We start from the raw sequence: 24,446 nt of genomic DNA on the forward strand, positions 1-24,446 counted from the left end.
CCTATTCTTGCCGTTTTCAAAACAGATCCATCCATTAGAATAATAATTGGAGAGTCATTGATTCATATCCGTTCGTAATTAACAACCACTTTGAGAAAGTCTGATTACAGCTCAATGCATGCATCACTCATGAACTTTTAATAACTTATTCTAGGAACCAAATATATCATTATTAATCTTAGTCTGGATGTGTCAGCATGGGCTTTTCATTTTAAAGGAAAAACATCTTGATTGGTGGTGGTTCTTGGCGTACAGATGCATGTCAGTGGTCGATGACGGTCACTACTAAACTAAGGCAGAATTAGTTATGTGAGTCAAGAGTGTCATTGTTTTATTTTTTGTTTGTTTTTGTTTGTTTTTAATTTATTAAAGACCTATTTGTGTTACAGTTATTGATTTAAGTAAAACAACAACAACATCAACAATTTAATGAGCATGATTTTTATTTCATTCACTAAATGGTTCAACATGAACTCCAGTAGATATGGGTAAGTCCAGAAAACAAACACACTAAGGTTGATGCTATCATTAAGGAAACTATTGCAAATTTAAACAATTTGTTAGTATTCTTGAAGGATTCAAAAATGCATATTGTTTAGGTAAGTTTAAGAAATTTCATTTCGCTTAGTTTATATTTTCCAAACAGGGTTACATGTTTATAAGATGTCCTATAAGTAGTTAGCCTATATTGTGAAGCATAGGCCTCCTACAATATTCAAATTGTTGGGATGTTTCAATCTCATGATCCAAACAAAATGATTTTAACTTAAAAGGTTGTCTGTAAGTTTGTGTGTCACTGAGTTAAACTTAGCATTTCGTGCTTCGGGTTTTACATAGGTGAAGTACAGGGGAGGTGGCTTTGGGCTCCCCACCAGCTAGATTTTAGAGAAGGTATTTTATACTCCTATTGAACTTAACGTAGAACTGAAACTTGGGTAAATGTGAAGTTAACTGCTGCCATGGTTAGGGCTGGAGTTGCTAACCATTATTTCAATTCTATCACCTTATTCTGCACGTCTTTCTGATCTCTGAGTGAAAGATGAAACTTTGTATATATTGTACATATTTAAATAAGGTAGGATCCAAATTTAGTATTTCATTTTATAAGTGACTACTTCTTTTGGCGGACTATGGATGTATGTTTTGCACGGGGAAAAATTTTTTGTTTCGCCTCACGCATGTTTATGTTTTCCACATGCTTTTAAAGTAGAATGACAGCTTTACCAAAACATAAACAAACCATTATATAAACATCTGATCTGAACTAGCAAAAGTTGACATTAACACGTTCGCTGCTGCAAAACGGACAACCATACACGACGAGTGCTGAGAGCACACTGACTGGGTTTCTAAACAATGGCGCTGTGCAGTAGATCTACGTCATGCGCGCCTGGCGCGAGGCAGCCGTGCAGTAGATCTACCGCAACCGCATTGAACGTGTTAATGAAAACTCTGTTAGGAGAGATTGAAAGGTAAATATAAACTACAATAACATACAATATTATATATGATAAGGAAAATAACGAAACGCCTCTCTAATCTAGTAGTGTTTTATAGTGACTTGTTTTCTAACGGTTCAATCAGTTTACTCATATTATTGACGTAAATGTTGTTCGAATTACCACATCGTCTGGATTATCCCTGCTTCTGCAGACTTTCCTTGGTTATGGAATTTTCAAGTTAGGTTACTTAAGCTCTAATTTAAAAGCTGTCAAAATTTTCAAATTCAATTCATACTCTGCTATTAGTAGCTATGTTGAATTTAACACACAAAAAACTTCCAACGCCAAACAATTGTTGTAAAAAGACTAAAATATATGGTAAAATACTGATTTGAATAAATCTATAAACTACTAATTTATTTATTAATGAATTCAACAAATACATAAAAACAGATTTTAATACAAATTTTGCTGAAGAAACGTCTAAATCTTTAATTGACTTTAAAAAAAATAAATTAAATTTAACAATATCAAACGATAAAAACATAAGTACAAGATCTGGAACAATAAAAGATGTGTTTACAAGATATTTAGCAAGATTTTATTCCAGAAGTTTTTTTTCTTATTTTTTGTTTATTTAAAAAAGACTATTTACATGGAAACAATGGGTTATTGTTTTTATAATGTTCTCCCAATATTTGTGAATAAATTTACATATAATTGTTTACATTTGGAGTAACTGTTATGAAATGTGATACGTTGTAAAGAATATCTGCGTGGCTGTTGAAATAGAGCCGCCGGTACATAATGATACCTTTGCCAGTTATAGGGTTAAGGGATGACGATAACAAACAATGAAATTGTTGACCATTAACCCTTCGAGTGTCAAGAGCTGATGTGATCAGCCGGCTGGTATTTCTGAAAAGTGCTGAGGGCTGATGAGATCGGCTTTTCAAATATTTATTATTCTGTTACTAAATGTTGACGACACATGGCATTGTACTTAGTCTTATGTTATACATAATAAATCAAATAAACATAGATTATCTTGATTTGATTTGTTATAGCTGGTAAAAGGTATTTGCGAAATATGAGAGACAACTTGTATGCGAGTGCAGATTTTCAATATTTTGCACTAACATATAAACATATAAAAGTCATACTCAGTATTACAGATACTTACTTTTTTGAAACTTGGTAAGTTATACAATACGTAAAAAATGTTTATATATAATTTTTGTCATTCATTTTGTCTTAATTATAATAACAGATTTTATCATCTAAATAAATATTATAAGTCACATTCTACTTTCCTCCCAATCCAATAAAACAAAATAATCCCATTATGTTTATTTTTGAAAAAGTTGTGAATTATTTTGTGGAACAGTGCACAAATACCAAATATAAAAAGTCAAAACTCAGTTATACAGATACGAGGGGGTACCCAAAAGTAACCGGAATTGTATTGCTGGCAGCCGGCAGCGTGTAGTACACATTCCTGCCGCTAGGCGTGTGTCGCGCAACCCATTGCGAGCTCAGTGACCCCAGTTCCGTTGTCCTAGTGCATTCTGTTCGTTCGTAGTGAACTGTTTTCGCTAACCCTGTTTTGTTCTTGTTTCGTTTTTTGTCATGGCAAGTTTAAGTGAACAACGTGCAGCTGTGAAATTTGGTTTTTTACTTGGTAAAAATGCTGCAGAAACTATTTTAATGTTGAATACAGCTTACAAAGATGATGCTATGGGGAAAACTCAGGTCTACGAGTGGTTCGCTCGATTTAAAAATGGCGACATGTCGATTGAAGACAAACCTCGTTCTGGACGTCCATCAACCTCTCGAATGGATGAAAATGTTGAGAAAATTCGTGAACTTGTGCTCACCGACCGTCGACAGACAATTGAGGAACTATCAGAGAGTAGTGGGTTAACTTGGAGCTCGGTTCAGCGAATTTTAACAGGAGATTTAGGACTGAAAAGGGTTGCTGCCAAATTTGTTCCTCGACTTCTGACTGACCATCAAAAGGCACATCGAGTTGAAACTTGCCGCCTTCTGAAAGAACATCTCGAAAATGATCCCGATTTTCTGGAAAAGGTAATTACTGGTGATGAGTCATGGTGCTATGGTTATGACTCAGAAACGAAGCAACGGTCAAGCCAATGGAAGTCGCCATCTTCACCTCGTCCAAAAAAATGTCGGCAAGTCAAATCAAACATCAAAACCATGTTGATTTGCTTTTTTGATGCTAAAGGTATTGTTCATTCTGAGTTTGTTCCTCCAGGTCAGACTGTCAACCAAACATTTTATTTGGAGATTTTAAGAAGATTGCGCAACAGTGTTCGCCAGAAAAGACCCAATTTGTGGCAGACTGGAGACTGGTTCTTCCACCACGACAACGCACCGGCACACACAGCCATCTCAGTTAGGCAGTTTTTAGCCAAAAAACGGCATGGTTCCGCTGCCCCACGCACCTTACTCGCCTGACCTCGCTCCATGCTACTTTTTTTTATTTCCACACATGAAAAGAGGCTTGAAAGGTCAACGATTTGACAGCGTTGAAGAGGTTAAGAAAAAAAACGAAGCTCGAGCTTGCAGCCATTTCTAAAGATGACTACAAAAAATGTTTTGATCAATGGAAATACCGTTGGGACAAGTGTATTAGTTGTAATGGAGATTATTTTGAAGGAGATAAGGTCGTATTGTAAAAAATTTGATAATATATAATTTTTATAAAATAATTCCGGTTTTTTTTTGGTACCCCCCTCGTACTTCCTTTTTTGAAATGTAGTGTGTTTGTTCCTATGTACATATGAAACAATAAGGAAATGCATACAAAAATTAAGATAGTAAAAGTACAATTTTTGTATTTCAAAGTTTAAATTTTGTTTAATTAAAGAGGAACTGAACGGTCTATAAGAGCCCATATTAAATTTGCTAAGTTTAGGTGCATCTTTCTCAGGAACCCTTTAACCTACAAGCTTTACACAGCCAATCTGTATGCTTGAAGAGTATACTGAACTAGGATTTCGTCTCTATGGTTACAACTATGAACAAATTTTTTAAACCCCTGTATTTTTTAAATTTATTATAAACTAGATTGACATGATCCAAGTTTCACATATTAGTTATACAGGGTGATTCAAAACTAAACGGCAATCTCTCGAGAGCTTATTCTATAGCTAAAAACAAGTAAAAAAGTTCATATAACCATATGCCCGGAAACGCTTCGTTAGCGAGTTTACGCCTAGCGAAAGATTTCACCCGGAATTTCAGAACCCTTGGTGAAGTCAGGCCGTATAAAAAATGGTAAAAGGTAGTTACAAAGATACAAATACGATTGTTTTTTTAATGTTTTTTTATATCTGAAAAAATTTATTAAAAATTCGTCCCAGAGCTGTAAATGCAATACTTTCAGAGATATCTTACGTAAAACACAAGAATTGGTGCAAAGAAAATAACACATTTTTGTGTTTAACGTAAGATTACTTCCATAAAATGTGTTAAATATAAAAGGTCATTTTTTTCTTAAAAACAGATTTGTAGAACATTTAATTCTGAAAAGATTCATGTGAATTACTTAGGAAAAAAATTAATAATAGGTATTGAAATTTAGCTTTATTATAAAAATAAAACAGACGCACAAAAATGCATATTCTTATCTGCATAAAATATTAACTAATGTTTAGGTTGTGAGTAACAGCTGATCATTTATTCAACACTTTTTTATCGTCATATTTTCTTTGCAAAGGTTGGCAATATCAGCTGATCAACAATTAAGTTCATGAAGTAATATTTGAATAACCTTTAATGGAGGTTTTTTGTATTGTGGCGTGTGAAGATTGTATTTTGTGAGATCCTGTGATTATTTGGAAATATTTTATACAAGTGTATAAAATATTTTATTAAATATTTATTTTTAAAATATTTTATAAATATTTATTTTTAAAATATTTTTATAAAAGTGTGTATGTAATTATCTTAGTAAATAATGGCAGATAATGTAAATGGTATGTATTCGTTTTGAAGAGTATACGGACATGATACTGATTTACGGCAAAGTTAACAAGAAATGGTTTAGCTGCAGTTCAGGAATATCGTGATACTTTTCCCACAATCGAAGAACCACCTGATCGCAAAACATTTGAAGCTGTGGAGAGACGACTTAGAGAAACTGGTAGCTTTAAACCGAAGCGAATAGATTACTGGTCGTCAACGTAGCGCAAGGAACTATAATAATGAACAAGCAATAATAAATGCTGTAGAATTATCACCAACCACAAGCACCAGACGATTATCACGTCAGTTAAATATTTGCCAGTCAAGCGTATGGCGGACACTTCATGAAGCACAGTTGTACCCATTCCATATAACACGTGTTCAAGACTTATTACCGCAAGATCTTAATAAACGGAAGATGTTTCTGCCGCTGGTTAAGAAGAGAAATTGTTTACGACATCAGTATTTTCTTCGGCGTATTCTCGTTACTGATGAATCCTGTTTTACTAGAAATGGAATTGTAAATTTTCGTAATACCCATACTTGGGCGTACGACAACCCACATGAAACTGCGACGAGGCATTTTCAACATACATTTTCAGTCAATGTATGGCTTTGGTGTTCTGGGTGATAATTTGATTGGTCCATTTTTTCCCTCCCTAATCGACTTAATGGAGTAGCGTACTTAAATTTTTTAAGAACAAACCTGCCTACCCTCTTGGAAGATATTCCTGTTCAAAACAGAATAAATGCATGGTTTATGCACGACGGAGCACCTCCACATTTTTCTAATGATGTGAAAAACTATTTAAATGATACATACGGTAGACAATGGATTGGTCAAAATGGACCAGTAAAATGGCCACCACGTTCTCCTGACCTCACGCCAGCAGACTTTTTCTTATGGGGTTGGATGAAGTCAATTGTTTATTCAAAACGGATTAACACCATAGAGGAGTTACGTAATCGCATTACAGAGGCGGCAGAAACTATCAAGAATGCTCCAAACGTTATGAAACGCGCTAGAAAAGAGTGGATTCGTCGTGCGAAAACGTGCATTGCTAACACAACGGAGGACACTTTGAGCAACTATTATAGGTGATTATTACAGTTTTTATAAAGATAAATACATTTTATGTTAATGTTCAGTCTAGAATAAATGATCACCTGTTACTCACAACCTAAACATTAGTTAATATTTTATGCAGATAAGAATATGCATTTTTGTGCGTCTGTTTTTATTTTTAAATAAAGCTAAATTTCAATACCTACTATTAATTTTTTTTTCTTAAGTAATTCACATGAATCTTTTCAGAATTAAATGTTCTACAAATCTGTTTAAGAAAAAAATGACCTTTATTTAACATTTATGGAAGTAATCTTACGTTAAACACAAAAATGTGTTATTTCTTTGCACCAATTCTTGTGTTTTACGTAAGATATCTCTGAAAGTATTGCATTTACAGCTCTGGGACGAATTTTAATAAATTTTTTCAGATATAAAAACATAAAAAAACAATCGTATTTGTATCTTTGTAACTACCTTTACCATTTTTTATACGGCCTGACTGACTTCACCAAAGGGTTCTGAAATCCGGGGGCGAAATCTTTCGCTAGGCGTAACTCGCTAACGAAGCGTTTCCGGGCATATGGTTATATGAACTTTTTTACTTGTTTTTAGCTATAGAATAAGCTCCCGAGAGATTGCCGTTTAGTTTTGAATCACCCTGTATATAACAAGATATCTTTATTACTTTCTGAACAAAGTCTACTTATAAAAAAATGTAAAACACCATTAGGTTTTATTGTATTTTCTGGGTATAATTTCCTGATAATGTACTGAGCCAATCTCATTTGGAATCTGTTTCCTTGATATAACAGTGTGCTATCGTAGTCAATGGAATACAGGGGATTAATTAAAAAAATACCTCATGGTATAAAAAGTGGAATGAGGTCAAGTTTAAACTAGGAACTCAGTAGCCTACTAAACTATTTCAAGATGTGGGATAAGTGATAATGATGGATCAGGACCTATCAAATAAAAAGATATTCAAAGATCTGGACGCCTCTTTGGTTAGTTCTTCAATTGGAGATAGAAACAGTATAAAAAGGCTGACTAAATAGATTCTACATTCCAAGGTTTGGAGGAAATAAACACAAACATTGTTGGTGTACAATAGTAGCCAATAGTCATGATCTTTTGTTTATTCCATATGATTATTTTATTTGTTAATTGCTGTAAATAATAACTAATTATAAAATGAAAAAATCTCTGATTTAAATAGGCTAGATTACTAAAATTATTGATTAAGTATAATAATAATCTATTGTTTTGTTAGATTATGAAAGCCCTCAGCCAAAAGTCGAGATGGTGGCCAGTCTTCAATCCCGCAAGGATTCTCTGGAAGCAAAGCTGAAGGAGAAGAATGAAGAACTGAAAGCACTATGTATTCAAGAAGCTGAGTTGACGGGTGTGTTGCCTCCAGAGACTCCCCTTGAGGCAGGGGAAAGTCCTCCAGTCTTTCGCAGACGAGTAGGAACAGTCTTCACCTATCCTGAGAACCTCATCAACAAGCTCAAGTCCAAAGAGGCTAGTTTATTATCAAACTTTTACATAAGATGCTTAAGCTATATGGTAACTCATGTTACTACTGAAAAATAAAACAACAAAATCCTTTTCAAATATGACTTATCATCTAATCCATCTTTTTTATTTTAAAAATAAATAACTAGAATATTTCTTTATTGTCTTAAAGTGCAATTTAGTATTTTTATTGTTAGAGCTCATTTTGCTAAAAATCATTGCTTTCAAATTGACATAAATAAAAGGTAATTCTTAAATCCATACCTCTCATTGTCTAAAAACCAGGGACTGATCTCAATGAAACATTACATTTCTATAAGATAAGTTTTTAATATTTTGACACATGTTGTATTATTAAATTAATAATTTTTATGAACCTCTACTCTTTTAATTTAAGAATGTTTATCTGTAGTATGGCAAGAAAATGTCCGTATTTTCGTCTTTTATCTACAAAATTACACTTTTATAAACAACTTGATAACAGTTATCTGTTGTGAGTGCAAATTTATATACAAAATTTTATATCAATTTGCTTTTAGCTTTAGTTTATATTTTATGTCTTTGACAATGCATCTGTATTGTGTACCTTATACCCATATAATACATCATGTGCAAATAAAGAATGACTAATGACTAGTTCCCAGCATTTTTGTTTTGTTTCAAAATGTATTACATGTGAGGGAACACCTGAATAACTTCAACTGCTTCGAAGAAATTTATGATTATGATACTAGACCAGCTAACATATTATTGCATATTATTTTAAACTAAGGAAAACATTAGTAGTAGCAATAATAATAATTAAACCATACTAAATTTTTAAAATGAGAATTGTACTGTCTGTAATGACTTGCTAAATGGTGGATGAACCTATATTATATTAATTTTATTGATGGTATCTATTTACAGTTTACGTTGATAAATTACATCAAAGAGATTCTATTTTATAACTTGCAAAATTATTTTCTATTTGTATTGATTAACCCTCTGACTGATAATAAAAAAACTCTCAGAATGATACACCAGTTTTGTCTTTGTACAGCATATTTTTAGACAGTTTAAAACAAATAAATGCTAAATGTTAAGTAATAAGTGTTATATATCAATTTTTTGATAGAAACCACAGAAAAATGTAAAATAGTAAAAATATGCACTTACTAGAGTTTGTATTATTTATGTGTACATAAATTGAAGAATAAATTTGTTGTTTTCTAAGTTTCACTCCATGTAAATTTCACATGGGTTGAGATACTAAGATATTGTAAATGTAAAAAATATACACTGTTTTGTAGTGAACAAAAAGATTATACACACACACATACCCATATATATATATATATATATATATATATATATATATATATATATATATATATATATACACATATTTACAACACAAAACAGTTTTTGATAAAAATATTAAGTATGTACTACTTTTTTTGGCAGTACACATTCATATTGGTATTTGACTGCAAGAGGAATTCCTTCCGTATGCCTTTGGGCATGAGGATTATCGAATTATGATGAATTATTGTCACTGTCACTATTGATTTGTTCACAACCCAACTCACATTCCACCGGTTCATAATCATCCAGACTACCTGACAACAAATCTAACAAAGAAATATCATCACTTCATTTTCCGATATGTCACTTGTTTTTACAGAGAGGTTGCAAACAGTTTTATACAAATTGATTAGTCAGTTAATTCATTATATAACAATTACTATATTAATATGTATACTATTTAATCTTATAAGTGCTAAACTATTATATATTTACTATGTTTTCCATAGGAAGAATCACTGGCTACTTTGGAGTTAGAATTTAACATCCAAACTGGAATTGCTGAAGCAGCAAGAAGTCTTGCTAATGATTCAACAGCAAGCAAAGCTGCACGGCGCAAGCACCGTGTAGTGTATCAACAGAGTCAGCGGCGGTTGTTGGAGCTTGAAGCAAGACTTAATCTTTTGCGCCAGGCTTCACGATGTCCTCTCAAACAACGAAAGAAACCTAGACCTCCGCTCGAATCAGGTATCCCCTGGCCCATTTTTTCTGCTCATGACAAACTAAAAGTATCTCATATTTTTTATTGTTGAGAAGTGACGTCATTTTTATACTACCACAAGCATTAACTCATTTAGATTTGGAGTTAAAATGATCTTTGTTTTTAACAAACATTTTCATCAATTATCTTCATGAGTCATTGGTGACAGAAAATGGTCGACCATTACTTTCATCATAGTAAGTTTATAGTATACTAAATACTTCCTCTCAACTTTACAAAGTACAATGTGTGATAACGGAAGTATTAGTAGTTTTTGTTTAGAAAGGATCTTTATCTAGACATATTATAAGTTTCTCTTAGATGTCTTCTCCATGGAAATAAAGCTTTTCCTAAAAGCGATTGTGCTGCCTGTGTGAATAAATGTTGTGATTTATAATCATCAAATAGTGACATTTCTTTTGGAGATTTGGTTATGGTCTTGTATAACTTCAATTTGAAATAATTACACCTAATGCCACTTCTTTAATTCTCATTTCTCATCCATGAAAGGCTTAACAATTATGTGAAAGGCCTTGTTTTTATAAAATATTTTGTTAATTTTATAAAAAAATAAATGTGAGATTACAAATAAAATAATAATATTTTAACAAATTAAACAAAATTACAAAATACAACAATCACAATAACAAATATAGAACTAAAGATTAAAAATTAATTTTTAATATATTTTGAAATTAATCTGGTTAAAGATTTTTAAATTGTTACTTTTCTACATACTACATTAGTTGCAATTATTGGTATTTTTGTTGTGACTGTTGAATATGATTGTTTATCATAGATTTCTCTAAGTAACATGTATTTAATATTTATGCTATATACTGTTTCATCCTATTTATTCCAGCTATAATACTCTTGTTTATTGGGTATTCCACAAAAACACTATAATTGTGGTATAATTAGTAAAATGTGTTATTTGAACATAACTATAATAGCATTCTATAGTAGTATCATGTGTGAAAGGAGCCTTAGTATATCACAGTGATCGGGAAGACAACAATGTGACTATTACAATTAATAGGACTAAAATATCTTTTAATGTTTTTCATTTTACATTGAAAAATAATGCAAATAAAACTTGTTTTGACTATTATATATTATGTAGATACTCAATAATATAGAATTTTAAAAATAAAACAGTTGCATTTATTCCAACTAAAATGTGAAACATGAAGATATTCAAAATAACACTATTTCTAAAATTTAGGAATAGAAGATAACAATGTGCAATTACTACCCATAAACACCTCTTATTCTGGATTTGACAGCAAGCATAACATAGGCTCTACCCTAGTTATATAAACTATTTTCTATTATCTAATTTTTAAAGATTCAGGATGGGTTACTTGGTAAGTTACACACCCTTAAGTCTGTGACTTTAATAATCGTGGTATCTGTTCATCCAAGCACTGATTGAACAGTACTGAAATTGATGCTTGTAGTTAAACAACTTTAATTTTTCTTAATATATAAGAGACACTGTTTTGAGTGTGTTCATATCTCGTCGTGTTGAGAACTATTTTGATGCCTATCTCCTATCTTTTATTACTTGAGGAACTCAAGATTACTATTGTAAATTTGTTACCATACTTATGCAAGAGCTGTGTATTCTTTCTTTGAGAATCTTGAAAGCCTTGTGACCTTTTTGTCTGATAAATAGACCACTGGTCTGTGGTGATGACATTAATGTATAGTTGGACATAACCACAGATAAATGGGCCAGTTATATACTTGTCTGTGGTGATAACATAACCACAGATGAAAGGCCAGTAAGATAATTCCTTAATCTGTTCAATATGTATTGAAAAGAAAAGGATTTAGAACATTTACCATTGTTATATGTTGTAAAAAAGTATAACACTTTAAGGATTAAAATCTACCCTCTGGAGTAATGTATACTCTACATGATCTATCCTAGAAACGTAACGTTATACTTTTTTGTTACATGAAAAGATGACAAATGTCTGAAATCCTATTATTCTTTCAAATAATCCATAGCCAGTAAAAAACTTTAAACCATTGTGGGTGACACCAGTGGCCGGACTTGTTTACAGTGATAGGCAGTTGGTCGCCCCGCCACGGCGCATACACAGTTTACTTGTGGTAATTTTAAAAGCACTATTTTAACACATTATATATTTTTGTAATTCAATATGCATTTATTTATTTAGATAAGTACTCAACTAAAATAAATCTAGAACATTCAACTTGTTCGTTGAAGGCTTCGCAAAACTCGGGATTGTACACTAATATTCTCGAACAAATTCGAATTAATTCATTGTTAAACAAATCATTGTTGTTACCATATTCTCCATCTCTGCAACTTTCTGATAACAATGTGTCAAGTTCTGAAGAACACAAGTAAACAACAAACATGACCGACTGCCATTTATTACAAACAAAACTGAAAGTGAAGATCATATTAGTAACAGCTGATATTATTTATAGGCTAATACTGCAAAAACAATACAGTACCTAATATAACTAGGAGCATCCGAGCGTGTTCTAGTGGAAAAAGCACGAAATAATTAGTAATTGTTAAACAGCGAACAGAGGACGCATAGCTCACGTCTTTTGGCGTTTGGTCCACTGAATGGTTGGACGTGTAGCACGCGTCTTCCGCCTGCAATGGGTTGTCAGTCATGATACAAAAATCTGTATTGCCCTAACTCTGAATCAAAATGCTCAAATGTGTCTAAATCATGTTTTCTCAAATATTTCAAGTGGTAATTATTTCTCTTATGTGGAACATTTTCCATAGTCCCACCACAATTTTCTATGTTAAGGATCCATGTCACCTATATATCCAACATCTGTGGGTATGAGCTTACACCACAGCTACTCTGTAAATAGTATTTGTATAGGATTTTTTATAACTATTATGTTAATCAACAACTAATGAAATAACAATAATAAAATAATAAATTTTAGGTTAGTAATGTTAAGAATATTTGGTTTATTGCATACAATTTATAAAACACAAATTATTATTTAAAAAATTGTTGAACAATTTAAGTCGGAAACTATTCAATTCGGAAATAGACAATACATTTTGTTATGACTTGTAATAATTATAAAAAATGCAATTTATCACACAACCAAACCATCTTCATTTTACCATTTAATGAACATCTTAAATTGAATTAACCCTTCTTTAGATATTTTACTTCCAACTTGAGATCTCATACTATTGTAACTAACAGTAGTGAATGTTCTTACCATAAGCTTGTATAAATAAATGAATAGGTTTATAGTTTGTATATGACATAGTTTTATAAAAATCTTTACAGAAGTAGACAATGGAGTGAGTGCAGACATGGTGAATGGCGTCAGTTTGTCGCCAGTGCAGGAGAAGTTGTATCACCAAAGCCACCAGATGAGCAAACATCAACATCAGTCGCTGAATCTAGTAACTGAGAGAAGTCACACAGTACCTTCACGATACAGCAGTGCGCGGGAACCCGTTGTTAACTTACCCTTGCACAACTACAATCGTAATTCTCACAGGTAAGAATTGTGGTATAATTTATTACAGTTATTTTACATATTACTATTTATTATGTTACACACTTTTACCCAGGTATAACATTATTTTGTTATCTAGGGCTCTTTGATATGAAGCTTATACTACTTCATAAAAGTATAATCTCATTTTAACTTTAACGCATGTTATGCATCATCACCAAATTTAAATTGTTACACATTGAACATCCATGCATTGAAAAAAAACATGCATCACTGATTAACTGATTATTTCTTTCTTTTCTTTTGCTTTAATTTTCTGTGTCTAGTTTGTATATTTTAGATAAGTAGCTGGTTATACCTAGATATTTTGAATTCTGAGAGTGCAAAATGTACAATCCGGGCCATAACCTTTCCAAACCAAAAATGTTTATCAATGTTGTATTCAGTCTTGTATCATTGTTGTACTCAGAAAAGTTATTTATATACATGCATTTTAATAAAAGCATTGTATTTTATTTTGTGTTGGTATAAAAGATTTATAGTTAATAATTTGTTATGAACTGTATAGGCTTCTTCTTGCAGCGTCTTACCCCAATCTCCAACACCAGCTACGAGTACCTTTATTTGTAGGATATTGAATTTAGATTTGACACTAAGATAGACATATGTAGACCCAGTGTTTGTGTACTTAGCTACTGGTATCGTCAGTTAGTAGTTTTCACTATCTCAATGTTTTTTGTACTGATAACATTGGTCCTGATAAAGTGTACTTCACCCAGTTATGCCCTGTCTTATTTCTTCTGTGCATTTTTTTCTTTTATTAGATGTGAATTTTTCACTTATTGTTGGCTTTTGTAGTGTAAATTAATGAGCCTATTTGTATTTTTTTAAATAAAAAATCAATTTTCATCAAATACTTCAAGGGGTGATCTTGACATTGATAAAGCTTTGAGCTTATTGAAATATGCTGATTGGAATATAAACTCTTACACTTTGTATACATCGTCTTAGGAGGTCAAAACCAGAAAATGTGATAGCCTTAATTCTTTATAATATATATATATATATAGGTTACAAAATTAAACAAAGTGAACATAAAAACAATATTCACCATTTTTAATACCTTATAAAATTAGGATTGGACAGATAACATTTTTCTTTTGGGCAAGTAAACAATCTCAATCTCATCATGGACAAGTGTATTTGAGTTTTCAAACTCGTTTTGTGAGTAGGCATGGGTTTATACTATAAATTAAAATAATTTAATTTTCAACTATTTAGACAAAATATTTAAATCAATTGTTATTCCTTCAAAATGTCTACTGCTTGTAATACTAAAACTATTTTATTCATATTATTTGTATTACCTCACATTAAATGATAATGTTTAATTAGAACTTCAAGAAACAGATGAAAATATTACTTATGTAGGCTGTATTAATTTTCAATATATGAACTTTGTAAAATTATTTTGTTATTCGTAATAAGTTATTTTCTTATTTTCAGGCAAGTGCATTCTGAAGTACCATACACGCAAAATTGGGCCTATCAACAATACCCTCGTGAAATGGAGAGACAGCAGCGAATTAATTATGACTCTCAAGGTATATAATATTATTTCAATTCTTACCATTTATCAACTAGAAACCTACTCGTTCTTTCAGGATAATGAATTACCCATGTGTTTCAATTTTCCCAGTTCCTGGGACACCTTATGTTTGCCATCACCTAGCACACACTTTTCAGCATTCAAAGTTTATCCCTGAGATGTGGGTACTGGTATAGTATTAATAAATCAAAGATTATTGATGTTTATACTAGTAAGGCCCCTAGACTACAAGTGCTGAAATTTTTTAGTGCGTGGGAATCCATTCCCTAGGTTGTAAAGATGCTAAATGACTATCCTGAATTAACTTTACGTAAATCGGCATATCAGTTTGTACTTTAAACTGTAATTGTGCATCAACTTGGATAAAAACGTGCTCAGCCACTATTCTGGTTAAACATGTAATGGAACAAATGATCTATCTATACATTCATAAGATGCCCAGTCAATTGTGTTGAAAATAATCTTTTTTCAGAGGTTCGACTCTTCCACTTCACTTTAAAAACTATTTTGCGTTAACATTTTTTCTGATTAGGTCCAAATCTAATTATCCATTAGAACCTCAGGCCAGTTGTATTCAAAATTGTTGATATCTCATGATTCCACTGTCTTGGCTCCAAAATGACTCAACAATTATTCTGAGTAGACGTTATATTTGTGGATTGTCTGTATCAGTTTACCTAAACTCCATAAGATTCCCAAGCTAGTAATGTGAAAAAGACAGTTTTTGCAATATCATCACTCAAAACTGGGGTTGTGTTCTCACTCAGAAATCATAAAGTTTACTGTCTTTAAACATGAATCATGCAATCGACAAAGTGATCTTTTACAGTAAGGAATCACTTATTATTATATCCATGTTTTCCTAGTGTGTTAAATCAATATAGGAAATAACATAACAGGCAATATTAACAAAATGCATTCCATATATATCTTCAAATTAATTGCTATATCATTCTAAAATACAAAAACTTAACAAACTTAAAACAACAGCAATGACTTAACAACAATAAAAACAGTTTTTTAGATAAAAATGTGAATAAATAAATTATTATAAAAAACAATAATCAACAATAAACAGATATTACACTAGTTTAAAATCTTAATTTTACAGAGTAAAAGACTTTATCCTCAAACCATTCTTTACAATTTCTTTAAATACTCTTAATGGTAGATGCTATGCTTCTTGTAGTTTGTTAAACATTTTTACTTTCAACTTTCATAATGAAATGACTATTTCTAGTTTTTTACAATTTTATGGGTAACATTTCTATCATATGGTTCTTTCTAATAGGATAGCTGTGTATCTCTTGCCTAATCTTGTATGTTGATAGATTTTCTTTAATATCAACTTAACAGCAATAAATGTATAAACTCTATTGAGCCATTATTTGTAATTCTCTAAAAAAAGGTTTACATAACTCTCTATCTGAAATGTTTGTTATTGCCCTTAGAGCTCTCTTTTGCCATATAAAAACTTTTGGATAACCATAGCTATTTCCCCACATTATAATGCCATATCTAAGATGTGAGTGGAAAATACATAGTAAGTAGTAATTAAAATGTTCACCGTCACAGAAAACCTAAGCTTAAGTAAAATATATGTTACTCTAGATAACTTTTTATACATAACTTCTGAATGTGTTGATCCCAACTTAATCAAGTATCAAGATGTATTCCCAACAATTTCACAGGTTTTTTAAAAATATTTATAAATATAGTGCATCAAGGAAAAAATATTTTTTCTGTTTTATTACTATTTACAAAAAGGTTGTTTCCTTCAAACCATTTAAATACTGTTTCTGCGGCTTGAATTTCATTCTCAACCAGTATATCCAAACTTTTATTTCAGCACAAAAGTGTAGTATCATCAGCGCTTAAAACTGAGAGCATGGTAAACTAAATGCTACGTCATTAATTGAAATTACAAATAAAAAACCGCCTAAGGACTGATCCCTCTGGAACTCCTACATATTTACATCTTTGGCCCTGTACTACCATTTGTTTTGTATCCTCTAGGTAAGGTGAAAGTAAATCATGCTCTTTATCTCTTATTCTATGTTCTAGTATATACCCCTTGTTCTAATATCTTATTAAAAAGAAAATTTAGGGGTTCTAAAATTATTTGAACAATGTGTTTAACAAAAAAGTTTGAAAACAAGACGAACTGAGTCTCTGTGCATTTTTCAAAATATCGGCTTGTCTAATTCTTTCCCATTTAAAATGTTCTTCACCCTCAAAACAGTTTGCTACACATTCATTTAAATGATTAATAGTTTGATCCTCAGGTACATTTTTATTATAACTGCTTAAATATAACTTACTAAATTAACAAAATATTCATTAAATGTATTGGAATCAATAACACTTGCTTGATTAGATTTCTTACAGCCATTTTAATTATTTGATTCAGTTTTTAAAATGTTCCAAGTGGCTTTAGATTTACTAGAAGCATTGGTAATAAAGTTTTTATTATAATATCTTTTCTAAAACTATTTTGTTTTTGTAATTTCTTTTTGCTTCTATATGTGCTATTTTGTGTTTACCTTCATCCAATGTTATATCAATTTTGTATTTGTCATATAATGAAGTAATAAATTATTTTATTTTTTCAGTTCTGATCTAAACCATTAGATTTTTAGCCTGTTAGAATTTTTTTAACTTAACCTGTGTAATTTAACAGCATTCGTTAAAAGAATTTGTCAAAATATACATAAAATACCTGCTCATCACTGGTCCATCTCTAGTAACAATCAGCTAATACTGTATTATCAGCTGTTAGTTCAAAAGTTTGCCCATATTTTGGAGCCAGCTTCTATTAAAATTTATATTTGATTACTGAGCTGTCTGGCCAAGTTAACAAATTACATTTAGTAAAATTTATTAAAATGTTTAAATTAAAATGGTTGTGGTGCCCTCATACTGTATCATATAACATTGCAATGTTTACGGAGCTACAAAGCATAGTAGAAACAGTTTAATGTATGTTACCGTTATTTATGAGACTGGCACACTGACAGGAGACATAGACATTAGTTTATGATCCATTAAAATGCAAGTAACACTGTGTATGTAGATTTTATTACTGTGGTTTAATTTTAAAAATAATAGAACTATGATTGGTCATTTATTTACAATGAACCATCTTTAATGTGCAATGTAATTCTAAAATTATGTGTAAAATAATCTTAAAACTATAATTTCTCATGAATATGAAGTTCATCTATAAATTATCCATTGAAGAAATATAGGCCTACCCTTGTCTTAACATACTGTACTAAATAACTGCTTATCTTATCATCTTGTACTAAATACCAGTAGATAAAAGTCAAGTACTAAATCAGATTAACAGCTATTCATTGCAGATTAACATTCATTTACGGGTTACTTCAAGACTTACTAGTAATCAAACTCATTCTACTCTAGATTTACAAATTTGTTAGTTACATTTGTTTTCTTGTACTTGCATATTTTTATACTTTAAATGATGACATACAGAACTGTATTTGATTTACAAATTCTAAACTGTCGTGTCTGCAATCATGCCGACAATCAAAATATACATATGTATCTACAAAAACTTAAATGTTATATTTAAAAAATTCTTGGTCATCTGTATAAATAATAATTGATATTTAAACAATTGGAATTGTGTATGTATTTGATAACATTTTGATAATTATGAATTGTTGTATTATGTCAAATATGTAATAAAAAAGTTAAATGTACGTAAAAAATTTGTGTATGCAAAATGTATGAATTATAAACCCTCTGTGTTCCTTTTAAATGGAGTGTGACATCATTAAATCACTTTTATATTCTGTACATGGACTCAATTTCAGAACATTGGCAGGTTTCGCATTTCTGACCCCATTCGTTCCTGATACTGTTTCTAAGTGCCACATTTATGTTCCTTCCTCCCTTTTTTCTGTTCACTTCAGAATAGTATTTAATCGCATTATCTATTTATTCTTGTTCGAAATAGATAATAATAATTCACTTGGCTTATCAAGTTTCAATCACTAAGGTAGTTATTATTGTGTTACTGATGGTTTTTATAAAGAAATATAATGTATCTAGTATCTTTTATTTTGATTATCATATTGGGTTATTTTGTCTTTGCTCTTATATGGAGCATAACTAGTATATATGTTTAGAAAGTATTGTATAATTTTATCAATTTGGCATCTATAATTTGATGAGTAAAATCCCTTAAAATTGGTTATTTTTGATAAAAATTAACTGTTTTTAATTATGTCCAGGTAATAGATGCAAAGAAGGAAACAACTGGTATAACACTGCTCCCACCTCACGCTATTTGGGGGTTGGAACAAAACCTGAAGAAGATGACAGAGAGAAATCTGTACGCTACCGTGACAGGTATAATCATCATAGTTTTCACATATCCATTTCTCACATAAGCTACATAAATATGATGTTTTGCCAGCTGATTCACATAAGCTGTCTTAACCCTTTTAACCCCGACGTCCGTACTATACGGACGTCGTAAAAATGGCGTCAACTCCCGACGTCCGTATAGTGCGGACGTGTACTTTTTATTACTTTACTGGCCACCTATTTCACCAAATGCTTTGAAATTTCACAGACTTGTGCACAAAGATATTTTGCATCAAAATATATTAGTTTGTAATGGTTTGACTTCGTATTTTGTCAGTCTGTGACTGAGCAATTGCAGTTCGTCTCGACTGACTGCTCACGCTTGTTGCAGACAGCTGTATATCACGTATATCAGCTGCTCTTCACAGTTTTAGGTTAAAGCAGTGTAAAGTACGGCAGTTAAAGTTTAGTTTATTATTTGTTTGATTTCAAAATGAGTAAAAGACATCGTTCAAAGTCTCCCGTAAGTGAAAATACACTAATTAGTAACCTAGTTGCAAATGGTGTGGATGTGATTAGTGACGACGATTTGAGTGATGGATATCTTGAAAATTTACATTTTGTAGTGATGTAAATATTGTTTTAAAAACTTTTTTTAAATTTATATTATGAACAGTTTTAGTTATTTTGTCAGAAATAACTTTGGTTTTATGTTTATTTTAAGTACAGTGAATTTTAAATGTCTTGTTACGTTGCCTTGCCCAAAAATGGCAAAAAGAAAAATTTACACGGCTTTACAAAAATTGATGTTACTCCACTTGTAAATCAGGTAGGCATATAATTTTTGTTTCCTTTTATTAAGGATTAAATATATCATAAAGTAAATGGGTATTATTGTGTCAAATATTTTTTTATCTATATGGTTTCCATGATCAAACTTGAAATTTTTTCATTTTTATTTATTTTTTATATATTCATATGTATGTAAAAAAAATTACTTTCAAAATAATAATTTTATTTGTATATTTCTGTAAGCTAAATGTATAAAGAAGTAAAACAAAAAAAGAATTACCTAAATATCTTACAAAATAAATGAGTTATGAATTTTTTACAAAACCCTTACATTTTGTCTGAAAATGGCTTGGGATTTCTGGCACATCACTCGATTTAATGGCCGGGGTTAAAAGGGTTAAATTGACTTTGGACAAAATAGTGTGTGTAAAAAGTTTAAATGACTGAAGACTTCCAAATTCTATATACAGTAAATAAACAAATTTTGTTAAATAGATTAATACACAAACTTAATGTCATAAGTTAAACATCTTGACATTTTCTTACTTAAAGCTGAGTTATGGTGTATATAATTTTAAAGCTTATTCAAACTATAAAACACTGTAAATAAACAGTTTTTAAATAAACATGTGTTGCAAGATAGTGACCAACATTGTAAACACTTACGTTGCACTTTCTGTATTTTCCTTCAAACTTATGCAAAACTAGAGACCCGTTGTTGTTCCAACTTTACAATTGGCAGGAACCTTACATTAGTGTTAACCTGTTCCCAGACATTGCTTAAATGTAATGTGGTAGTTATTTGAATAAATCACAGATTTATACCCTAACCCGAATCCATTTGCACTGCACCAGGTCCATATTTTCACGTGTTGAATATGGACATTATCGAGCACTGTTACATTCATCATTGTAAACAAACGTTTCAATTTTCACGCCTTCACATATAATATCTACGGTAGGGGTGAATTCATGTGAGTGATATAACAGTTCTTCAATTATTCACAATTGGTTATGAAATCGTGAAAAACTCACCTTTAGTTTATATATTTAACCAATATAGGACTCTTATGGTAATATTAATGTTTATCAATTTCGAATGTGATCACGGTTCATAGATTTCCACGGTTAGCCTGTGAAATTTTCATAACTGTTTATTAGTCAGCACCTAAGATGTAAGATGAATATGAGTAAAAAGTTCTATTTAACTCAGTTCTGTAATTTTGGAGATTTCGTGATGATAGAAATTGTAATTAATAGTATTTACAGTTCTTTGTGAATTTCCACAATCAGTTTGCGAAATAGTTGAAATAGTTTTTTAGTGAAGAAATATGACCCAAGGGAAAACTACTCTTCATATTTCAAGTATCATTACACAATATTTACAAAGATTTCGTGAGGAGTTAATACGTGAGTATTATCAATATTTTTCACAAGTTCTTATGATTGGTTTTGAAAACATGCAAAAAAAAACCACATTTTGGGGATTGTTTGGGATCCTTTGATAATTTTAATGTTTTAAAAATCCTGAATGTAATAAAAATTATCATTAAAATTTAGGATGGGTCGATTACTATACTCAATACCTCGATATTTAGTGGTATCAACAATTCTGGATACCGTGGCTCTTTGCACTCCAAGCTAAATCCATTGAATCTTGAAATAAGTCTGTTCACATATGATAGCTGTTCGGCAGTATGCAAATTACCAATCACTAAAACGTGTTATTGTTGTACTTTCTATAACAATATACAATGTAGATGAATAAAATATTGACTCTAGTTTTTTAATATTATTGTACTCACAGTTCATATTTTATATATTTATGTTGTGCTTCACTGTGATTCTGCTGCTTCTATTTGTGGACAATAGCTAATCGACATCATGTAAATTGCCAACCACTAATACGTGTTATTGTCGTTCTTTCTGTATGAATAAATGTACATGACCTAATTATTAACACATTACCAATTTGTGAACATATAATTAACAATAACAAATGACATAGTTCAATAAATAATATTTTGCTTATAGTTTATATTTTATTTCTTTATTTACACTGCCTAGAGTGTGCTGCATCTATTTATGGACAACAACTGATCGGCAGTACGCCAATTACTGATGGATAAAACGTATTTTTGTCTTACAAGGGCTATTCCAAAAGGAACCGCTGTTTAGTTATTAAAAAAACATATATATATATATATATGTTTTATATATATATATATGTTATATATACATATGTATTGTATATTCACTGTATTTGTTAAGGGACATTTATTTCAACTTTTTTTTAAGTGCTCCAATGACTAATACTGTACATGCAGAAGTAGTTGATCAATTAATGTGGTCTTTCCGAAGAAAGATGATTCTATTTGGGGGTCTCTTATTTGGTTAACTGTCATAATATTTTGTCTATTAAATAAATCACAAATATTTACTAATTTGGATGTAAGAGATAAATTTATCAAGATGTAATTGGGATGCTGACGTAAGAGACGTAAATTATTATGGGATCTAAAGATTTGTTTTACCTATGATGGTTTTGCAAAGTGGGAAGATTAAGAGTACACATGATATTGTAAAATCGTGTCTTAAAAGCTTTGTTTCTATACATTTTATTCCACAATGCACAATTTGAATGAAGTTAAAATAGTTACAAAATTATTCAACTTGAAAAGTATTACCTGCTTATTTCTACTTTTGTAGATGGTAGATATAACAAAAATGTACTATTATGGCACTATTGGCTCTTGGCAATATGTTAAGCAATAGTTCTACGTGCCAATTGTTGACTATTTCTGTCTGTAATCAGGTTTGGAAGTCTAGACCGCCGACGGGGTGGAGGGGCATGCAGCAGTGTAGAGAGCTTAGAGCCAGACCTGCGCCAGAGTCCAGTCCATCATCGATTGTACCCACCGGCCCACCATCATCCCCCACCCACTGTACTGCTGCCCAACCAGACCTACCCTGAGAACAGTCTGATGCACACTCAGTCTGTAGGGTCGGACCACTCGTCTCGTCGTAGCAAGGAGAAGGACTGGTTTGAGACAGCATTAGATGCAGGACCTCGCCCTACTCCTACCCCGCCACCAATTCATCCTCACCATTCTGGCAGTGAAGGAGACCCCGCCGAAATCCATCTACCTGTTACTCAGCAACTTTCCTTTGACACAGTATGATTGATTGATACTCTGATATATTTTCTGATAGAATTTATAATAAATCTGTTACATAAAATAATTTTGCTCTAATTCTCCAGTTTTCGTTGTCACTGGTTTAGCAAATTTTAAACTGCTCACCACATTTCAAGTGTAAAAATGATATAACTGGTTGTTTAGTTGTCAAATAATCTTGTACTTCTGATGTTTGACGCTACCACCTACCATCCTATTTATGTTGTACGGTGTTAGTGCTTATATACCCTATCCTAGCTTGATAATTTCATGAACATTCACATTGAAACAATGTTGATTTACCAATGTTAACTTTTGGGAACAAACTATTCTAACCAACTGCAAATCAAGTTGATTGAGCGCCATGCCACAACGGGTACAAATAATTTTGTCATGGCACAGTGACCGGACTAAGTGTGTAGTGTCACATCACTTATTAAAACTTCACTTTACTCAAAACATCTTTTAAAATTAAGTAGATTTTAGTTTGAAATATTTTGTTATCGTGTACATACATCTTTCACTCTTCTTAATTTTGTTATGCAAGAGACTATATGCTACAACATTTGAACTCGCCATAGTTTGGTTAGAAGACCAATATATAAAAAGAAATAGTTAATACTACTTAATGTGTGTTTAGCATTATAAAAAGGTTATAATGGAATCGCCTGTTCATCTAGTAATCACTGCAAATAATGTAACACTTTTATGCAAATTTATGCTTGACCTAATATTATAATTTGATTTCACATTCTTAGTGTCACCACCTCATATCAAATTGTTGATAATTTCTTATAGTTGTATTATTAAACATTTTTAATATGTTTAGTTACTGTTATTGATACAAATATTGGGAATGGTAAATTTCACAAATAATTAACTTAGTTAATAACGGTAAACTTACTTATTTGTTCAAATTCTTCTGTGTATTGGTTAGCTCTGCACATTGTGTTATCAACTGCTTCATTTTGCTGTAAATTTTTTGTTT

The 24,446-nt window shown here is 31.2% G+C and overlaps 1 protein-coding gene across 1 annotated transcript in view; it reads left to right on the forward strand.

Moving 5' to 3' along the window:
• The first annotated feature begins 251 nt into the window (after positions 1–251).
• LOC124369028 overlaps positions 252–24,446 on the forward strand; it is a 35,030-nt gene continuing 10,835 nt past the window's right edge. The window contains exons 1-7 of the mRNA XM_046826703.1: positions 252–488; positions 7,772–8,022; positions 9,813–10,050; positions 13,372–13,588; positions 15,053–15,150; positions 19,415–19,532; positions 23,098–23,458. Coding sequence (XP_046682659.1) covers positions 485–488; positions 7,772–8,022; positions 9,813–10,050; positions 13,372–13,588; positions 15,053–15,150; positions 19,415–19,532; positions 23,098–23,458 — 1,287 coding nt within the window. The 5' untranslated portion in view covers positions 252–484. The remainder of the gene's footprint in view (positions 489–7,771; positions 8,023–9,812; positions 10,051–13,371; positions 13,589–15,052; positions 15,151–19,414; positions 19,533–23,097; positions 23,459–24,446) is intronic.

The sequence above is a fragment of the Homalodisca vitripennis genome, chromosome X, assembly GCF_021130785.1.
Source record: "Homalodisca vitripennis isolate AUS2020 chromosome X, UT_GWSS_2.1, whole genome shotgun sequence".
In the NCBI taxonomy this organism is placed as follows: domain Eukaryota; kingdom Metazoa; phylum Arthropoda; class Insecta; order Hemiptera; family Cicadellidae; genus Homalodisca; species Homalodisca vitripennis.